The following is a 20,945-nucleotide window of genomic DNA, read 5'->3' on the forward strand; positions in this document are numbered from 1 at the left end:
ATAAAGCCTCTGAGTGACCAATCAACTGACTGTCTCCATACCGCTTTTAAAGTCGGCGGGCCCTTTCACCAATAATAAGGCAGACACCACCCTCAGCTCGGGGATTGATGGAGAGTTTGACCAATCACCTCACAGATTTCTGCTATCTCCGTCTCTCTCTCGCGGGATTGACGATCCACCCGGCCAATAGGGGACGCCCAGTCGGCGGGTGGATGAAAGCGGCCCTCTGTAATGGCGGAGCGTGGCGGGGACGGGGGAGACGGTGAGCGATTCAACCCTGGGGAACTCAGGTAAGGGCGCTGCTCCCCCTTACATCTCGGCGGTCCGGCGTCTCAGGGGCTAATCCTGCTGCGCGGAGAGCCTAGGTGGAGGGTGGGCTGAGGAGGCGCGGCGGCTAAGAGCCGGGACCGCATGGGGTTGGAGAAGGGGGAAGGGAAGGCGGCTTGAATGAGGGAGCCGGGCCGGGTCTCGGCCGCGGCCTCCTGTGGGTTCTCGGGGCTCTTATTTCCGTTTTCGTGGGGCCCCGGCGCCCCTCGCAGCTTGCGGCCCGCAGGCTGGGCCCGGGGTTCCCGCTCTGGGGCCCCGCCTCAGACGCAGTCCGCCTCCGCTTGGGCGGCCCTCAGCCTGACTCCCGGCTCGGCGCCGCCGCGGGCCCAGTTTTCCTCCCTGAAGTCCTCCATGCCGCGGGCAACTCCTCGGCGCCCTGGTTCGGCCTTCTTCACGCCCCCCCCCCCCCCCCGACGCCTTTTGGTGGCCCTGCGTCCGCCTGGTTTCTTTTTGCCCACGTCTCTTGCTTTCCTTTAACTTCACGGGGCCTCCCTTTCTCTTATCGTTTGATCCCTTATCCCGAGTTTATGAGTAGTAACAATAGCGGCAGTCATTTGTTTCGTGCTTCCGAGAGCCAGAGAGCCCTTTCCTTAGTGTTTTCTCTTGTAATCCTCACACCCACCTTTTGGAGTAGTTGCTCTTCTCGTTTTGCAGGCCCCGGAGCAAGAGCCACCTTCAGTTAAGTGACTTGCCCATCCTTCAGGTGAGGAAACTGACGTAGAGCCAGGTGTCTTTGGTAGAATCTTGGCTTCAGAAAATGGCTTGAACGCAGGCAGCCAGGCTTGGGAGCCTGCACTTTTCTATCCTCCCTTCTAGTCGTCTGCCCACGCCGTCTCCCTAAGGACGGCAGCAGTGACCTTTCTCGCTCTGGTTTCTGGGCTGCTTCTGGAATTTTTAATTGTCTTGGAGAGAAAAATCTTTAGTCAGTGTTTTTTAAGGAAAACGAGGTACTGAGCTTTACGTCCGTTTGATACTTTCTTTTTTTCTTGGATGGAATAAAATGGCATTTCAGATGTTTAGCCTCCATTCTGAATTGTGCCATTGTTATCCTTTGAGAATGAGGAAGAGTAGAATAAGTTAGGAGGACTCTAGCAATGTCTAGAGCTCCAGATAAAATTGTATAAGGAAACTGGATATTGTTACTAAAATTTTCAGGGGGAAAAAAATCATGTCTTTCAGATGATGAGTTGTCACAAAAATTTTTAGTTTGGCAGGAATAAAGTCTTATTTCAGGGATGGATCTCAAATGTTTTAAACCGCACATGTATACTTCAACAATAAGTGATCAGAGTGCATTGCCAGGTTCGTTTAGTATTAGTGATGAAAGGGTTATACCTGATTCTTATCTCAAGAGGTACTTAAACTAGTCTTATGGATTGATTTGGAAACATTACTTTGCATTTAAGAGAGTATCTTTCTTCAGTTTTACAGTGAGTAGCCTTTTAGACTTTATTAATAGTAAGTGTAGACACTGCTGCAAAACTGATTTGAATAGTGCTTTAAATTAGGTGTTCTGTTGCAAATGTTTCATACCTTAACTTCTGGGGTTGGAAATTCCTTCCACAGCATGTGGTACAGACTTATTTTAGCATTTCTCATGGTTTAAGAGAAATTAGTTTTTTGTGGCCTCTGATTACGAAATTGGGGCTTAATTTTTTGTATTTGTATTCTGAATATACGTCGTGGTGTGTCACCATCATAGTGCCTCACGAATAAGGTTTTCAGGTATATATATTGTAAATAAATTGTTATAGGAGATTTAGAGATGGTCCATTTATTGGACTCATATTTATTGTATGCTGTATAAGAGTAACTGACCTAGGTGCTGGCAGTAGAGTCTTGAACCAGACTAAAATCCTTTTTCCTCCAGGAGCTTCCATGCTAATTAAGATTGATATAAATTTCAAACTAACCACATCAGATGAGGAAATCAGTCTACAAGTGTGAGGAGATTTACGCAAGGTCACTGAGTTATTGGCAGGGTCTGGATTAAAACCTAGGTCTCCTCACTTACGGAGAAGGCAATGGCACCCCACTCCAGTACTCTTGCCTGGAAAATCCCATGGATGGAGGAGCCTGGTAGGCTGCAGTCGATGGGGATCCCTACGAGTCGGAGACAACTGACTTCACTTTCACTTTTCACTTTCATGCATTGGAGAAGGAAATGGCAACCCACCCCAGTATTCTTGCCTGGATAATCCCAGGGACACGGGAGCCTGGTGGGCTGCTTTCTATGGAGCCGCACAGAGTTGGACACGACTGAAGCGATTTAGCAGCAGCAGCAGCTCCTCACTTAGTCTACTTTATAATTTGCCTCCCATATATCAGCATTTAAAATTTTTTGCTCCCTTGTGCTAAAGTATTTGCAGTCCTCACCATTGGGAAGATTACATATCTAGATACAGTACTTCTGCTGCTGCTGCTAAGTCGCTTCAGTCGTGTCCAACTCTGTGCGACCCCATAGACGGCAGCTCACCAGGCTCCCCCGTCCCTGGGATTCTCCAGGCAAGAACACTGGAGTGGGTTGCCATTTCCTTCTCCAATGCATGAAATGAAAAGTGAAAGTGAAGTCGCTCAGTCGTGTCCGACTCTTAGCGACCCCATAGACTGCAGCCGACCAGGCTCCGCCGTCCACAGGATTTTCCAGGCAAGAGTACTGGGGTGTGGTGCCATTGCCTTCTCTGATAGTACTTCTAGGGAAATACATTTGTTCTTGTAAAAAAATTTTTTGCATTTCTGTTCATGCATGTACGCTTCTATTTTCATAAAGATCCAAAGTGGTAGGAATGCGAATAATCTACAATAGGATTTATTTGGAGATCCAAATATCTTTCTATTCCTTTATGATTAAGGGTCATTAAGATAACTTTTAGAGTCATGTTTGTATAGATACTTTACCCAGGGCCTTTATTTACTTGTTAATGCCTTATGACAAGGTACTTGTCTGAATTTCCTCAACTGTACACTGGGAATAAGAATATGCTGGTGTTACCACTGACTAACATGAAACAAGTTCTTTTTCTGTGCTATAGTTTCCTCTGTAAAAACAGTGCCAAACTTAGCTCATTGAGGTTTTGTGAGATTGAAAGACTTGTTACAAACAATGTCCCTATAACCATGCCTGGTATAGAAGAAATACCTAGGGTTCACTCTCATTAAAACAGTAGTTGAACACCTGCCTCTGGGCTCTGGGAGGCATCAGTATACTCAAGAGAAAATACTAGTGAGTATAGGTAATACAAAACTAAATAAGTGTGAGATTTTTTTCATAGCATTTACCTCATAGTTGTAAACTCAGATTGGGTAATGAGACAGAAAGGAGGTGGGAGAGACTAAGGTGGGAAAGAACTTTGAGCTTAAACAGAAGAATGAGAGTCTGTTACATAAAGCTCTGGGGAAAAGCATGCCAGGCAGAGGGAACGAGTGCAGAGGCTTCAGAGTAATGAAGTAGTTGATAAAAAGGACCAGAGTCTGTAGAGAGATCAGCAAGGGCCGGGTTATATAGAGCCTGCTGCTAATGATTATAATAATATTAACACTGCTACTAATATTAATACCGTTTAACAAGGTAATTTTAGTAGTCACTAAATTATGGTTTTTGATTACTACTATTACTATACTGATGTAGTAACAGCAATAATAACTAATATTTATGTGTTGAGCACTGTTCCAAGTACTTCATTAGCTTCTTTAACCCTCACTGCAGGTAAGGTTGTTGTGATAAAGTGCATATAAAGAGCTCAGCACATGTGCCGTACACGTCTGACATAAGGAAATGGTAACTTAAGGCTGTCGATAGAGGAAATTATGTGAATTTTGCTACCATTTTCACTGCAGACATTTGAAAGCATCTAGCTTTTCAGGTAGAGGGCTGTGCTAGATTTGTGGGAGAATGCAAGTAATGATGGTTAAAATAGTTCACTGTGTCCCAGGTACCATCCTAAATGTTTCACAGGGATTATCTTATTGAACAGAGAGAAAGAGAGGTTTCATTTCTGTCCCCACTGCCCCTCACTTACATCTGAGTATATTCAGGCTCAGAAAATATGTAAGAAGCCTGAAACAGAAGGCAGAGCCCTGATTTGACTTTCCATGGTTTTAGAGCCTAAAATACTTCAAGTTATAGTTAGAAAGTGTGAAATTCGAAAGAGAGAAATAATGTATAACTGAAGGCTGAAATGGAATATCTTTCCTTGGTGAAGTTTTTTCCTGTCCCACAGGTTAAGACATTGCCTCGGTAACAGTGACCATCAGCCTTTTGGAAGTGCGTATAATTTGAAAAAGGCTGATTATTGTTTCTACAGTCACTGCTTTTAACTCATACTTCTAACATTGAGTGTAGGATGATTTGCAGATTTGGTGAAATATGTTTGGTATAGTAGTTCTAGATGTGTTTACAATCCTAGTGCTCTCCTAGAAGGCAAATTGGTTCTTTCGTTAGGATTTTTTTTATGTCAGAATTGAACTACAATGTGGAAAATTTAGAGGAAGTTGAAAGGGTAGTCTTAAGCACAGGGTTGAAAAATGTAGAGAAGTTGGAAGAATCTGGTGAGGCGAAGAGTGTCAGAATGATTATTATCAGATGTACATGAGGATATAATTGTTAATCTTCTCCTGAGCACTGGAATGTAAACTTCATGTTTATAATGGAGAGAATTATTGTAGCTACTGGGTAGACTGTGATAGGTGCTCAGTAAATTGATTATGGCAAATTATAGTAAAGATTTTTATAAGATTCTACATACCCTATTTATAAGGTACAGTATCACCTACATATTCATTGGTTCATTCAGCAAATACTTACTGAGCCCTACTATGGGCAGGCATAAATAATCGTGGTGAAGGTGTAAAGGTGAACAGGACTGACAATTTTTGCTCTGAAGGGGCTTACATAGACAGCATGGTGTAGTATGTAAGAGCCTTTCACCTGTGTTTGAATTCTGGCTTTACCACTGAACCAGCTGTGTGGCCTTGGGCAAGTTGTTTTACTTTTGTGTGCCTTAATCTGTAAAATGAGGTTGATAAAATCTGTTTTAGAGTTATGTTGATTGCGTGAATGCTAAGTTGCTTCAGTTGTGTCCGACTCTTTGTGACCCTGTGGACTGTAGCAGGTCAGGCCCCTCTGTCCATGGGATTCTCCAGGCAAGAATGCGGGAGTGGGTTCCCACATCCTCCGTCAGGAGATCTTCCTGACCCAGATCTTTTTTGTCTCCTGCATTGGTAGGCAGGTTCTTTACCACCAGCACCACCTGGGAAGCCCGGTAAGCACTTGTAACAGTTAAAACATTATTATTATTTTTTTAAAAAAGCCCTTAGGAGATAGAGAATACCATCTAATGTGATATTGCTTATCTGCTTGATTGCCATGGAGAAAATCAAGAAGGGTGTTTAGCTAGAGATTGAAGAGTGGGGTGGGGTGCAGTGTACAGAAGGGCATTCCCTTCTATATGAGAATGCTAATTATGTCTTAAGCTGCTAGCCTCCCCTGCTATAAAAACCTTGTATTTAGAAGTAGTTTCAAGGTTCCAAAAAGTCGCAGAAACAAAAATAGTATGCTTAATGTTAATATTTTACCTGTTCTGCTTTGTTGCTTGGTCACATACATGCTCTCTGTTACTCTGAACCTTTTGTGGTAAAGGGCCACACACACCAGAGCCCTGTACCTCTAAATACTTGAGTGCTTGTTTTCTGAGAACAGTGATCTTCTCTTACCGACAGCATGGTTACCTACTTTGTAAACTTGCACTGATAAAGGAATCTTTTGTCTTTATTCCAGTGTTGTCTGTTAATCCAGTATGTCCTTTATTGTATTTCTTCCCTCTAGTTTAGTATCCTGTCTAGAGTTGGAATTATATTGTCATGTCTCTTTGGCCTCCTTTAATCTAGAACATTTCCACAACTTTCCTTTTTTCTTCTTTTTATAACAGCATTTCTGAAGAATATACTCCCTGCTCCCCCCTTGGTAATAGAACGTTATTTTGTGTTTGTCTGATAACTCATTATTATATTGAGGTTAAACATTCTTGCTTGGAATAGGTGGTATTGTGTCCGTCTCAGTCGTATTAGGTCAGTTTCTCTATTGCATAGTGTTTTGTTTATCCTTCTTTCTATTGTAAGAAACATGTGGGAAGATATATTAAGACCATCCAAATAACCCCCTCATTTCCTCCTAGATTTGGTGTCCGTTGATCATTCTTACTGATGCACTCTGCTGCTGCTGCTGCTAAGTCGCTTCAGTCGTGTCCGACTCTATGCGACCCCATAGACGGCAGCCCACCAGGCTCTGCCACCCCTGGGATTCTCCAGGCAAGAATACTGGAGTGGGTTGCCATTTCCTTCTCCAGCGCATGAAAGGGAAAAGTGGAAGTGAAGTCACTCAGTCATGTCCGACTCTTAGCGACCCCATGGACTGTAGCCTACCAGGCTCCTCCGTCCATGGGATTTTCCAGGCAAGAGTACTGGAGTGGGGTGCCATTGCCTTCTCTGCTACAGTGATACAAAATGATGACTTTCCAACTCTGCTTGAAGGGCTTTAAAAATTTGATGTAATCAGAGTTTAGTAGCTGTATTTTTGTTACTTTGAGAAAGAAAATTTTTTTCACTGGTTTCCCATACAGGATGGCTCAACAGCAGGCCTTGAGGTTCCGAGGCCCAGCTCCCCCACCAAATGCAGTGATGCGAGGCCCACCACCTCTGATGCGACCTCCTCCACCTTTTGGTATGATGCGAGGCCCTCCTCCACCACCACGGCCCCCATTTGGACGTCCTCCTTTTGATCCTAATATGCCACCAATGCCTCCTCCAGGTGGGATTCCTCCACCTATGGGCCCTCCACACCTTCAGGTAAAGAATGTAGAGATAGCTGTTTCTTTGTTGGCATTGATGTCAATAGTTTGTATGAGTTTTGTTTTTAAAACTTGTATTCTTGGGTTTATAGGAGAATGAGAACTAAAGAGGACATCTTTATACTAATGTGTTGCTTCAGAAGCACTGATAATGATAATTAGTATGGAAATTCAGAATGGAAGTTTATATGGTGATGAAAAAAATATGTATAGTAGGATTGACTAAGGTAGTTCTAACTTGCCTTCATCTCTGACAGTTGTCTTCAATAATCTTCTTTATGGGAAATGATATTTGAAAGCTTATGTGTAAAGTGAGAGAAGTTTGTTTTCAATGATACATGTTACCAGTGAGTTTAAATATATCTATATATTCCTGAGGAATTCTTTCCAGGAATGATCCCTAGTATAGAATCTAGAATGTGACAACAAGCACATTTTGTAAGCACAGTATTTGGATTTTTTTCCTTCCCCAGGAAAAAATATGAGTGTCTCACAGTTTTAGAAATAGAATTCTTGTGAAATTTCTTTAAATGAAAATTTTCCTGGTGTTTTAACCTGAAGCATGTATCTTTCTTTAGTGAAGTTATGAAGGTATCAACTCTCAAATACCTACTTTTGAGATTGTATTCTTTTTTGACTGAGTTTTCTGTTTATTTAGTCTGTACAGTTCTGAAACCAAATACAGTAGGATCATCTGCCTTCTGTTAGCTTAGATAATCAAGAATGAATTTACTAAAAATAGAATGAGGTACTATTTAAGTGATGTTAGCTCTGATAGAATTATATTTATGGCAGAAACACCAGATTTTAGTACTTTGCTTGGTTATTTTGTTGCCTTCCTAGCAGAACAGCCTGTCCCTCATTTCCCCCTAGCCCTCTTAAACAAATTGTTAAGTGGTTTTATATTTTCTTCAGAATTAGAATAGGAAGTAACTTTTTGACTTGTTGACTGTGGTATAACTTGTTATATGTGAATTTACTCTACTTTGTGCCTTTAAGAGTTAAACCTCCTTGTAGAATATTACAAAATGTAATGGGCTAATGTAACCCTCTATTGGAAATATATCAGATGTTGTAATGGAATGCTTCCTACTATGATGCTTTTCTTGGTCTTGATGGACCATTGTGTGATTTTACATTAAATCCAAATGATTTCCAGATACTGTATAGCATGTATTTGGAATGGATATTTTGTAGAACATGGGCCTGTATGCTGATGCTTGAAAGACAGTCAACTGAATCTAGAAAAAGGAGTATGGAAAAGAAAACTTTTTTAGGAAAATAAAACAACTTTCACATTATTAGCATAGTGTCAATTCCATTATCCAGATTAAGATGCTTTGGATAATTAAGTTCTAATGTTACTTGTAGATTATAGAGGAAATCTTTTAATCCCTGTTCAAAATCTGTTTTCAGAATGGCAGACCTTATTTCTACTTTAGTGAGTTAGATATAGCAGTTACAGTTAAATTCTTTGGTTCAGGATCTTGGGTTGGATTGGCAGTCATTGAAAGAATTACGAAGGATAGTGTTGAATCAGTAATGGTTTCAGGAGATTTATTTTTTTAACTGTAATATATACCATTTAAATTCTTCTCCCAAAAGTAAAGTGAATAATTATTTTACTGTATCTTTTAAACTTACTAATGTTAGCAGCTTTGGTGAGCTACATTATTATTATTTGAAAACTAGGAAATAAGTGTTTTCCTAGCTAATACTTTTTTTCTTATAGGAAAAGAGAATAAAAGGTTAGGTATATCTGATTTTTAGTTATTACTTGTTATTTGTAAAATAACATTTCTCTTATAGTTTGTTGGTTCCTGTTGTAGGTGAGCTGTTGAGGCATTGGGTAGCTGGTGTTAAGAGAATCAGTTTTTTTCTTCTGAAAGTAATCTAGTACCCAGTATATGAAATAGCAGTTAAGGTATAAATAATAAAGCAAAAGTCACCTATAATTCTCTAACCCAGAGATGACTGTTATTAGTATCTTGGCATACTTTCTTCTAGTCTGTTTAGTAATCATTTTTATTACAGAACAACTTTGCTTACACAACAACCTAAGTAAATGTATTTGAATTGACTATAAAGCTAATTTCTCCTACAGTGCTTTACTTTTGGGTAGAATTTAGTAATGATTTGAAGGAAAAAAGAGAAACACAAGTGACACTACTTCTTGTGAATTAACAGAGACCACCTTTCATGCCTCCACCCATGGGAACCATGCCTCCTCCTCCTGGTATGATGTTTCCACCAGGAATGCCTCCTGTGACTGCTCCTGGTACTCCGGCACTGCCTCCTACTGAGGAGATATGGGTTGAAAATAAAACTCCAGATGGGAAGGTAAATTATGAAATGTATTTAGGTTGTTATCTTCTTGGTGACAGAAGAGTGAAACCTGGGAGTTTGGCAGATTGAGATCGGTGACTGTATCCTTGCCAATTAAGAATGAAACTCAAGTAAGCCAGGGTAGGGCAGGACTCCAGGAAAGGTTCACTGGATTGGACTTCTGCACAGACGTAAGGTGGTCTGGAGCACTTTCATAGGTTTGCCTGTGATTCTGAAACCTGTGTTTTTAAATACACACTTTAAGTCCCCGTAACAGCTCTCAGGCTTAGTGTTTACTGGGAGAACTCACAGGACTCAGCACTATGACTAATTATAGAAAAAGGATACAAAGCAAAACCAGCAAAGAAAAAAAGGTGCATGGGGCATAGTTTGGAGGAAACCAAGCACAAGCTTTCAGGAGTCCTTTCAGTTGGAGTCTCATGAGAGTGTGTTTGATTCCTGTGCCATGGAATTGTGAAAACACTGGACAAGTATTGTCTGCCAGGGACACTGTCCTAAGCTGAGGAATCAGGGTTTTCATTGGGGACTGGTCCCATATCTGGTACCATCTGCCTTGCACTTATCAAATTCCACACTTCCAGAAGGAAGGCAGGTATAGAGCATAAACTGCATTGTTTGCGTAAATAGTTGAGCCATTCCTATCAGTTAGGGAATGGTGGACAGTGGCTTTCTAGGGATAGTGGTCTTAGATCTGCTATGTTAACTGTGCACAAAACATAGCCTTGGTTCTCCTTTTTTGATGTGTGTTAAAAATACAATATGCTCTTTATAGAAAATTGAGGGAAGGGGAGAAAGTGAAAAAGCACCAATAATTTCATATGAACAGCCAATTTTGATGTACTTTCTCTTTTCTAGGTTTTTTAAAAAATACTATTTAAGACAAAATATGATTGTATTATTTATAGATGATAGTTGACAGGTTCTTTGAAACGGATGATTTTGCTTCCTCCGCAGGTTTATTATTATAATGCTCGGACACGTGAATCTGCATGGACCAAGCCAGATGGAGTTAAGGTTATTCAGCAGTCAGAACTGACGCCTATGCTTGCAGCCCAGGCGCAGGTTCAGGCCCAGGCCCAAGCACAGGCCCAGGCCCAAGCACAGGCCCAGGCCCAAGCACAAGCTCAAGCCCAGGCCCAGGCCCAGGCCCAGGTGCAGGCGCAAGTGCAAGCACAAGCAGTCGGTGCTTCCACCCCTACGACCAGTAGCCCAGCACCTGCAGTATCTACTTCAACATCATCGTCAACCCCATCCTCTACCACTTCTACCACAACAACTGCCTCTTCAGTTTCGCAGACAGTATCAAGTGAGTATTAGTCAGCGTGTGTTTTCATTTAGGAACTAGAGAAATGGACAAGTAGGAATGCATTCCCATATGGTCCTAGTTTAAGTATTATCCTTGATATTATTTAAAATACATTTTTGACATTAAGACTTTTGGCTAAAAAGAACCGAAATGTATATTAGTAGAAGAAGTTATTTGTTCAATTGAAATTCATGAAGCTAAACTGGGAAAGTGCAGCGTTAGCTGTTCAACTTGGCCAACAGTAATGTTGGGTGCTGTGGATTTGCAAAATAAGTGTGAGTCTTGGCCCCTATCTTGCAGAGTTTCCAGTTTTTCTAATTGAGGAGGCAAGAAAAATGCATGTGAAACAATTAGAAAATAGTGTGCAGAGTTATGCAGCGAAACTAGAAGATATAAGAATTCAAGAAAACGGAGAGACAAGTGAGTGGACTACATGGGTATTGAGATGGATCATAAAGGGTGTGTAATAGGATTTGAATAGGTTCAAAATTTCAGAGCGGTGTTTCACATGGGGGAAACATAGGTCAGGAAATGATGGTAAATATAGTTTCTAAGATTGTTAGGTGGGAGGATTTTTATTAGTTAATATATTGAATAAGAGACCAGGTTATGGAGAGTTTTAAGAACCAGGCAAATGGGTGAGGCAGGAAGGCGCTAGGTGGTTTGTATGAATTCAGTATTCTGGAAGATTTTTTCTTGTGCTCATTTTTTGGTTAGTGTTGAAATTGGGGAAACAGGAAAACTTTCAGTAATCTTGTTTAAAGGTAGATAGGTCTCGGAATGATGTGCAGGCAGATGAAATGAGGACTTGAGTTAGAAGCAGTCCAAAAGGTAAGAGAACTTTCAGGTATGAAATCACAGAAGCCCAAAGGTACGTCTTTTCTCTAAAGATGAGCAGTGATGAATAGATTTCAGGGGTGAGGAGAGAAGAATGTTAATTTGCTTAAAAGACTGTCAATATTTATGCTACTATTTCTGGGTTTTATATATATATTTTTTATATATATAAATGCTGTACTTATTCTGCAGGTTCAGATTGAGCACCCAGATATTTAAATAATTTTATTGATTTGATTATTTAATATGATATGAAGATACGTAGTTATCCTTATGAGGCAATTACAGTTTAGATTCTTTTCCTACCTGGGTAATAGGTGAGGATACGGGGGACAAAAGAAACTCTTCTCCCTCCCCCAGGAGCCTGAGGACTAGGGGATTATTAGTGTGTATGACCTTATAAGAAATAAGAGAAATACAGTCATTTTAACAATTCAAATCTTATTTTATTTTATTTATACAAGTAGTAACCAAAGTAGTAAGGTACCTGTGACAGGGAGACGGTTTTTTTAAAGGCCCTACTTGATATTTTTTAGATAGCTTGGGAAAAAATATACTTAACAGGAAGATGTAAATAATGCTTTATTAGTCTGATTTCTTCTGTAGCTATATTGAATTCTGAAAATATAGAAGTTTAGCAGTGATACTAGCTAGTTGGTTGAGGATCTTTGCCTTTTTATAGGCAAATGTTTCTTAAGCCTGTGCGGCAAGGTAGAAAGCTGACAGTTTTTATGGGGTACTTTTGGTCGAAATGGGAGGAGGAGAGCGTTAAAAGCAGTGTGGTTCTATGGGGAGGCTCTGTGTTGCTTCTGTTTTTTTCCCTGCCTTCTTCGGAAAGAGAATTCCTAGTACTTGTTAAGGAAAGTGGGTAGCCAAAAACTTTGAACTGTTCTCTATATATTCCATTTCTGTATTGGAGTGGTCTATCAGTAGGCCCATAGGTGTCTTGTGGTTATTAACCATTCTATTCAGAATTCCAGTTTTTTCTTTTTTTTTTTTTTGCACTACTCTTCAGTGATAGGAAAGAAGGTCTTTATTCTAAGAACAAAACAGTGAAATCTTGTTCTTTTTACTGCCTTTAAACATCAGTTTTGATATTGTCTTTGAGTATTCCTGACATCTGTTTTTATTTCGCTTGATTCACTGTCATGAAGTGTTACTGTACTATAATTCTTAATATTTTTCCATCTCTTAGAGGTAGTCACTTGTCTTTAGTTAAGGTCCGAGGCTGAATTAGTAGTATATTTTGAGTTCTAGTGTTATACTAGTCATTTTAGAAAATGGAGTTAGTAGAAATTTACCTACTATAAAGTCCTAGCTACCGTCCTCCCAGCTCCTCATTTAATTCTTTTCCTTTGTCCCTTTTCTGTCATGACTCGCGGCCACTAATCAAATTCAGAAAATCCTGTTTCAGCAAGAGGATGAGTGAATACTTTCTGCCATCTCCATTGGTGTACCTTTCCCCTTGAAATTTGATCCCTTTCTAATTCATTTTCCTGACTCCAGTACTTTATATCATAATTTTAACAAATATTACTAAGTACTATTACCATAATACTTTGAAAAAATGTAATTCTATTAACTGCAGTATACACCTGTGGGTAAATGGAACTAAAAATTAAGGAGTTTATATTTTAACCCCAGTTGAGCCTAAACTCGTTTTATCTTGTGCAAGTTTGTCAAAAATGCTGATGAAATCCTACTTCTCAGGGAAGTTGGGAAATAACTAGATATATTTTCAGCCATTGCAGTAGATTACAAATGATAAATGGTATATGTATGGGACTGGGCAAATGTTGCATGTAATTTGTATTTTTCACACTGTTATAAAATTATATTAATATGATACTGTACCCTAAGGCTAGGTCTATGCTAGACCACCAATTCATTCCTGGGCCCCTGAAGATACTTGTTTGGCCCTGCTGTCTATTTAGCCAAGGTGAGTCCCTCATTAACAAGTATGAAATTGCACACATCTTCCCAGCCTAAGTGAGTTTTTCATTGTTAGGAGCTGAAGGAAAGATAGTGACAAATTTTTCAGTTGAATTATTGGGTGGTTTGCATTGAACAGTGTGCTTTCCCTTAGAATAAAATTGGCATAAAGGTTGGGAAAGCACTGTTTTATTTATAAATTTGATGAATTCATTCTTAGTCCAATATAGGTAAAGTTTGATATTTTTCCTTCTGTCAAGATAAGATGATGTATTTGTTACCAATGAATTATAAAAACAAATTTTGTTTTGGAATGAGATGGTTTTGTGCAATATTATATTTGAGAACTGAAACTTTAAAGAAGGGAAATATGAATTTTATATATTTTGAGAGTCACGATTTGATTTTATGTGTCATTACTAGGGGTGAGATGTTTTTATTTTTCATATCTAAAAAGAATGTGTTAGCAGAACCAAATTATTCTGAATTTCACATTCTCCTTCCTGGTCTCGCATTGAAAACCTGAGTGGGTTTTTTTCTCTTTTTTTTTAACCTTTTTATTTTGAAATAATTATAAAGAAACCCAAGTTGTTTTTTTACTCCATTTGTTCATATCCAGTCAGTTATTAGTTATTGCATATCTTTTTCCCTCTGTTCTTCCTTTCTTGGACAACTCCAGATGTGTTGAAATTGATTTTCACATCTCTGTTCTTCCTTTTCTTCCTATGCTTCTGCCAGGTTAATTCATCAAATGAACAGTGATGATTATTCTTTCATTCAGAAACCTTCATTCTGCCTCCACCCATCCCTTTTACATTCGCAAAGTCACATAAATAACACGTGAATGCATTCTTATTAAAAAAGAAAAATCAAATTCTGAAGCATGTGTAGTAAAAACAAAAGGGTGTATACAGATATAGTTTGGTGTTCATTCTTTTAGATTATTTCTCTGCATTTACGTGAGTTCTTCCTTTCCCTACCCAGTCCAGTGCAAATTCATTAGTTGTGTGTTCAAGGCCTCCCAATTTATGCTTCTTGCCTACCTTTCCAGCTGTAATTTACTGGTTCTGTTGGTATGCCTAGTGTTTGACTAGTTGACTGCTTGCCTTCTGTTTTCTAAACAATTCCTTTTTGTCCCCTACTCTTTGCTTTTACTCAGTTTTCTCACCACTTGCTTATTTTCTGTTTTCACTTTGTCATTTTCCTTGTTAAAATCATAATCTTTCAAGGCCTATCATCACAGTATAAAATTTTCTGTACCGTCTCACAGTAGAAGTGGTCTTTGGGTCTTGATTCACACTCCTGTACATGTATCCCATCTCACTTTGTATTTTAGTTATTTTTTGTGTTTCATTTAACTATTTTCAAGCTTCTTGAAGACAGAGACCTTGTTATAAATACCTTGCAGTGCATGGAATGGGCCCTTAAATACTGAATGAGTGAATGATGAATGAGTATAGTAAAAATCATTTATGAACGAGTGATACATATTTTTGTTTTATTTTTTATCAGCACCCACAACACAAGATCAGACCCCAAGTTCTGCTGTTTCAGTTGCCACGCCTACAGTTAGTGTTTCAACTCCTGCTCCTACAGCCACACCTGTGCAAACCGTTCCTCAGCCGCACCCCCAGACGTTACCTCCTGCTGTTCCTCATTCAGTACCTCAGCCAGCAGCAGCAATACCTGCTTTTCCACCAGTAATGGTACCTCCGTTTCGTGTTCCCCTTCCTGGCATGCCAATTCCACTTCCAGGTAAACCAATAGATGATAATAGTTTTTCCAGTTATGTTTTCATATTGTCAGTTAGTTTGTTCTCATGTGTCTGTTGCATTTGAAATTTGCCTTGAATCTCACTTGTTTGAAACATTTTTGAAAGATTCATGGCTAACTGCAGTATTTTCTCTTCAGTTTTGGTAAATGTCCTTTTTTGTTACTGTTGTTTACATGTCTTAAAATTAGAGCCACATTTAAAGCTATACTCATTTTGGATAATGGCCTCAATGAATTAAAAGTGATCATCTTTTTGTGTAAATATGTTCTAAATGCCATATTTTAAGGGATTGACTGTATGAAGTTAAGAAATCACGTCATAAGAGTTAACCACAAGTGATTTATATATCATCCATTGGCCCAAGCACTTTATGTATAATAAGTCATGTAATTTTCACCACCATCTTAGGAGGTAGATACACAGAAAGGTTAAGGTTACTTGCCCATGGTCACATAGCTGATAAGAGATGGTGCTGGGGTTTGAGTCTGGGCACTTCAGATCCAAATACCATGCTCATAATAATGATGTTATACTGAGAAAAAATTGTGAGTCATGTAACTTTAAAAAATTCATGTGAAACAAAAAGCGTGCTTCCCCTGTAACAATTGTGAAGTATAACATATACCACTTAAATGCTTACATGATTGCAGTGAATTCATGTGTTTTATTTTCTTAGGGGAAATCATTTTAACTAGAGAAGGAATAAAAAGATTATGGAGTAAAATTTTTCCCCATAGGAATTAAACAATGATAGTGTTCAGCATCCTAATATGAGAGTGTTTGTGGTTGTCAGCCACATTTACTCCTTAATCCATCGTCTGTTCTCCTAGATATATAGTTGAAAATATTGATCCCTTAAAGAGGTCAGGGCTTCCCTGATGGCTCAGACAGTAAAGAATCTGCCTGCAGTGCAGGAAACCGGGTTTGGATCCCTGGGTTGGGAAGATCCCCTGGAGGGGAAATGGCACCCCATTTCAGGATTCTTGCCTGGGAAATCCCATGGAGAGAGGATCCTGGCGGGCTATAGTCCATAGTTGGACATGACACTTTCACTGAAGAGGTCAAGTTTACAAGGCTAATTTATAGCAAAGATGAATAGAACCTAGGCCTCCTCTCTCCTAATTTCATGTTCCTTCCACGTGACTGCTGCTTTATTGCATTAGTTTTTGTGTAAAATAGGGTTGTGATACAGCTGTTAAGAGTTGCACACATGAATTATCACTGTCACTCTAATTGTCTGTTTCCTTGTAACTACTTTGAAAAGAACACTTGCAGCTATTATACCTGAGTAAGAAAGAAGCCAAAAATTTAAGAATTAGTGGGGTTTTTGGAAAATCTTTTTCATGTTGTTGTAGTGTTAGATAATGCATAGTATATGATATTTAAGAAACTGAAATCATTTGAAAGTAAGAAGAAAATAAAAAAATTTTCTCAAATACTTGGTATTACCCTTCTTCAAAATTAAAGATCAACAGCTAGATACTTTGCTCTTTGGAGTACTCTTTGTAGAAAATTAAGTGATAAATGGATAAAAGCATGACATAACCTCTTGCAATCTTGGTCTGCTTTAGGGCCAGGACAGTGTTAAGACCAGATCCTGAATTTGAGTCATCTTAAGGAGCTGGGGTTGTTAATTCTGTAGAGGGAAGACTGAGAGGTGGCATAATAACATATATGAGATATTGGAAAGGCTGTTATCTAAAAGAGTTTGGTTTTGCTCTGGAGGTTCTTAATAGTACCAGTGAGTGAGTGAAAAAGTAGCAAAAATTATTTTTATAGGAAGTGGAATTTTGTCACAATAAAATCCCTTCAGTTACAGCTGTCTTTGAATATCTTATGACTTCCCTGGTGGCTCAGATGGTAAAGCGTCTGCCTACAATGTGGGAGACCCAGGTGCGATCCCTGGATTGGGAATATCCTCTGGAGAAGGAAATGGCTACCCACTCTAGTCCTCTTGCCTGGAAAATCCCATGGACAGACGAGCGTGGTAGGCTACAGTCCATGGGGTCGCAAAGAGTCAGACACAACTGAGTGACTTCATTTTCACTTTGAATATCTTGGTCTTCTCTGGCCCTCACCCACCATTAAATTTTAGAACAGTTGGTAAACATTTGGGTTACCAGATGAGGTAGTACCTATGAAGTTTGGCAGAAAAAGACGTTTAATAAATGGCAGCCATTAATGACATTTTGTAGGTCAGTTGGAAGATGACCTGAATTAGATAATCTATAAAATTTTGTGCGTGATACCAAAGATTCTTTGGAGAGGGAACTAATTTTTTATAGAAAGTAATATTAATGTTTTTGAAGTAATATTTGTTAAATATTTGTAGTAAGGTAAATGGGGGATTTGGATGTAATTTATCTTGGAGCCTTAAATGCTGTTTGAAACAGCAATGTATGGCTCTGAGGATGATTAAAGAGGGGATACTCAAACAAAATGATGGAAAGGAGTGGAAGAGTTAGGTGTAAAATAAAACCTTCAGAGGTGGGCTTTGGGATAGTGAATTGGATTAAGATTATAGGATTTCTACTGTAAAATCTTATTTGGAATTTTAAGAAGCTTATAGTCTGTGACATCAGGATTATCCAGAATACTAAATGGGATTTTCTAATTTCCTGGTAGAACATAATTTGAGGATGGATGGAGTTGTAGGGAAATTGAACAAATGCTCCTTTTAAAAAGAAGACTAAAAATTTAGCTCTTTGGTTGTTTTGTGAGTCTTCATGGTATGCATATAGTCATCCCTCAGAAAACCTTACTTTGGTCTTTTTAACATGAGAAGAAACAGACGTGTTCTTTTATCGTGACCTGTAATGTTGATAGTCAAATACAAGAGTTCTCTGTTGGCCCGGTTGATATTAGACAATGGCAGTTAGGCCTAAACATCAGTAGGTAGGATTTTCTTCTGTTTTAGTTGTATAGTTGAAATTATTTATTGGGGAATGTCTTTAGGAACAATCTTTGAGAATAAAGTTCATATATTCTGAGAATTGAATTTCTAGTGCTGGCTTACTAGGCTCAGTGGTCCTGCAGATGGCAGTATTTATACTAATTTAAACCTAATACATGTTGTAACTTCCTTAACCAAATGAATTTTTCCATTGCTTTCTTTAAACATGGAAAATAAAACTGTACATATAACTACTCAGCATGCTTTTATGATCCAGTGCATTTGTTTTAGTTTCAGTGTTAATAGAAGTTTTAGCTTTATGTTTTTATTTAAAATGTAATTTAAGAAGTTAAGGCAGTTTGCAAAAATTGGCAGTATTTTTGTGTGTGTGTGAGTGAACATAGGCACATTATTTATAAACCCAGGGGTTTAGCTTTAATTTTTTTCTCTGAATCATGAATTTCTTTTCATGTACTTTGTGGGGAAAATAGTTTATTCTTTTTAATTTTTGTCAGAACCAAAATAGGTTTAGTATTTTTTTAGCCAAAACAAATAGAAAATAAAATGTAATTTCCAAACCCTTTGCTTTAGGCCTTTTCCTTTAAAAATTTTAAAAAATTCACTCTTTAATTTCAAATTTCCTCAATTAAAAAATCTTAGTTTTCCAGCTTTTCCTTTCATTCCCTTTTTATCATCATTGTAATGCATCGTGATGAGGCTTCATTCGTCTAAGAACTGTACGTAATTTCCTTTCCTTTAGCTAGCTTAAACAAATTGAGGTTTCTAAATTAATCAACCCATGTAGTCATCAGTGGGGCTGTATTTTTCTTAATTTGTTAGCCTACCTCCACAGTGTCCCAAGCCCATGGCATTCCACAGAGCAGGCACTACACGTGGATATTCTGTCTTTAGTTGAATGCTACCCTCCTCTTCATCCTTGCCCTTTTTGTTATTTGCAGTGGAATATTTGGATCTATCTCCTACTTAATTTTCTTCCTTGCTCTCACACTCTTTGTCCTACCTTACTGTTCTCCTTCTGCATGGTTGAGCTCCATGCCTCTGCTTCTGCATGTAGTTCCCACTTAGCAACAGCACAGAGAAGGTGTCTTGTCAGTGCCATGCTGCATCTGCCTTTCACTAGTATCTTAAGCAGCCTGGACTTGATGTCCTGTGGGAAAATGTCCCACGTGGAAACCTGTTATGCATATGTAATGAAGGGGCTTTTCCTTTGTTGACTTTAAACTCTCGAGACTCCTTCTAAAATTACCAGCTGGTTTGATAAAAAGGTAATTGATGCTATAACTTAGAATTAGTTATCATTGAATTTGGCACCACTTCCCACAAAATATCAAACAGAAAGAAATTTTACTCCATCCTTGGTCTTTTTCATTTGGAAATAACATTCTAAATTGTAGTGGTAAATTATTTCCCTGAATCCCAGTGGTAGCCGACATACAATGGCAGCTTTCCAACGTATGCTTGCTTATCCATTTTACAGGTGTAGCAATGATGCAAATAGTCAGCTGCCCGTATGTAAAGACAGTCGCTACCACCAAGACCGGTAATTTTTAAAACCATCTTAGTTTGTTTTGTCTGTAAGTTGGCATGGTAGTGAATGTTGTTGTTTATCCTTTTGTTTATTTATTTTGCCCAAGTGAGTGGATTTTTTTATATTTTTCTTTATGAGCAGTATAAATGCAGTTGTCATATTTGGCCAACACTTAATTTTCCCAGTTGCCTGTAGTATTAGCTTTGTTGGTTCACAAAAGCAAATAAGGTCAGATCACTTTATATCTTGATTTTTGTAATAAGTGTAAACAACTTCATTCTCATATTCATAACATTTAATTTTATTTTTGATGTGTGTTTTTAAGTTAAATATAAAAAAATCATTTCCATGTGTAAAGTGATGTGATTATGCTTGCATGCTAGTGAGTTTATGTGTGTGAATATTTGTGTGTGTATAGTATAAATTTGCATTTTAAAGTTACTGAAGTTAACTACCTGAAACTTAAATTCTAGTATAGGATATGAAGATTTTTTTTTTCCAATTTTAATTCACAATTTTGATTATGTAGCACCAGCTTATTTAGCTGTCTGGTGAAAAATATAAATCTTGGCTTATCTTTTAAAAATAAAAGAAACTTTGCTCTCTTTTTGGAAAAGAATAAACTGTCTGAGTTTACAGGGCTATGTGACTTAATCACTTAGTATGTTAAAATTGATTTGACAACAAAGTCAGGGACTTATTTTTTACTTATTTATTTTTTCAGTCATTTACTTTGAAATAGAATTTTATTCGTATCCTTTTTAGGTATCTTAGAACAAGAAAATAATTTTACCTCAGGAAATATTAGTAAATGTGCTTGTTGCCTTCCTTGATTTCATTAGAACTTAAGAAATTCTTTATAAAAATATATTTTTACTAGAGAATTTATCATTTTTATAGTTTTATGTTATTACGATTTATTAAGATTTCATTATAGGTATGACACAAATTTCTTACTTTAAGGTACTTCTTGGGTTGAATTTCTGAATCTAATTGAATTTAGGCATTAGAAGTAAGTCAGATTTAAGTAATTAAATAATATTTTATATGATTTTTTTTGTTTCAGTTGGCTCATTCATTTATTGATGTTTAATAGAAAGATTTAGCTCATATTTTAAAGTTTTACTTTGTATCAC

At 38.2% G+C, this 20,945-nt stretch overlaps 1 protein-coding gene across 28 annotated transcripts in view; it reads left to right on the forward strand.

Moving 5' to 3' along the window:
* The first annotated feature begins 214 nt into the window (after nucleotides 1–214).
* Nucleotides 215–20,945, forward strand: part of TCERG1 (transcription elongation regulator 1) — a 53,526-nt gene continuing 32,795 nt past the window's right edge. For 5 of the 28 annotated variants that reach the window (XR_014057934.1, XM_081505008.1, XM_081505012.1 and 2 more), the window contains exons 1-5: nucleotides 215–290; nucleotides 6,945–7,170; nucleotides 9,360–9,512; nucleotides 10,473–10,824; nucleotides 15,106–15,348. Coding sequence is in view for 21 of the 28 variants with exons in the window: in XM_081505008.1 (XP_081361134.1) it covers nucleotides 232–290; nucleotides 6,945–7,170; nucleotides 9,360–9,512; nucleotides 10,473–10,824; nucleotides 15,106–15,348 (1,033 nt within the window). In the remaining 7 variants the exon portion in view is untranslated. Of the gene's footprint in view, nucleotides 291–463; nucleotides 1,031–5,551; nucleotides 5,589–6,500; nucleotides 6,634–6,944; nucleotides 7,171–9,359; nucleotides 9,513–10,472; nucleotides 10,825–11,124; nucleotides 11,245–15,105; nucleotides 15,349–19,758; nucleotides 19,822–20,945 lie in introns of those variants that run through there. The other 23 variants (XR_014057928.1, XR_014057929.1, XM_081504999.1 and 20 more) reach the window with 12 other exon arrangements.

The sequence above is a fragment of the Giraffa tippelskirchi genome, chromosome 6 (genome assembly GCF_054371585.1).
Source record: "Giraffa tippelskirchi isolate mGirTip1 chromosome 6, T2T-mGirTip1v1.2.pri, whole genome shotgun sequence".
Lineage (NCBI taxonomy): Eukaryota > Metazoa > Chordata > Mammalia > Artiodactyla > Giraffidae > Giraffa > Giraffa tippelskirchi.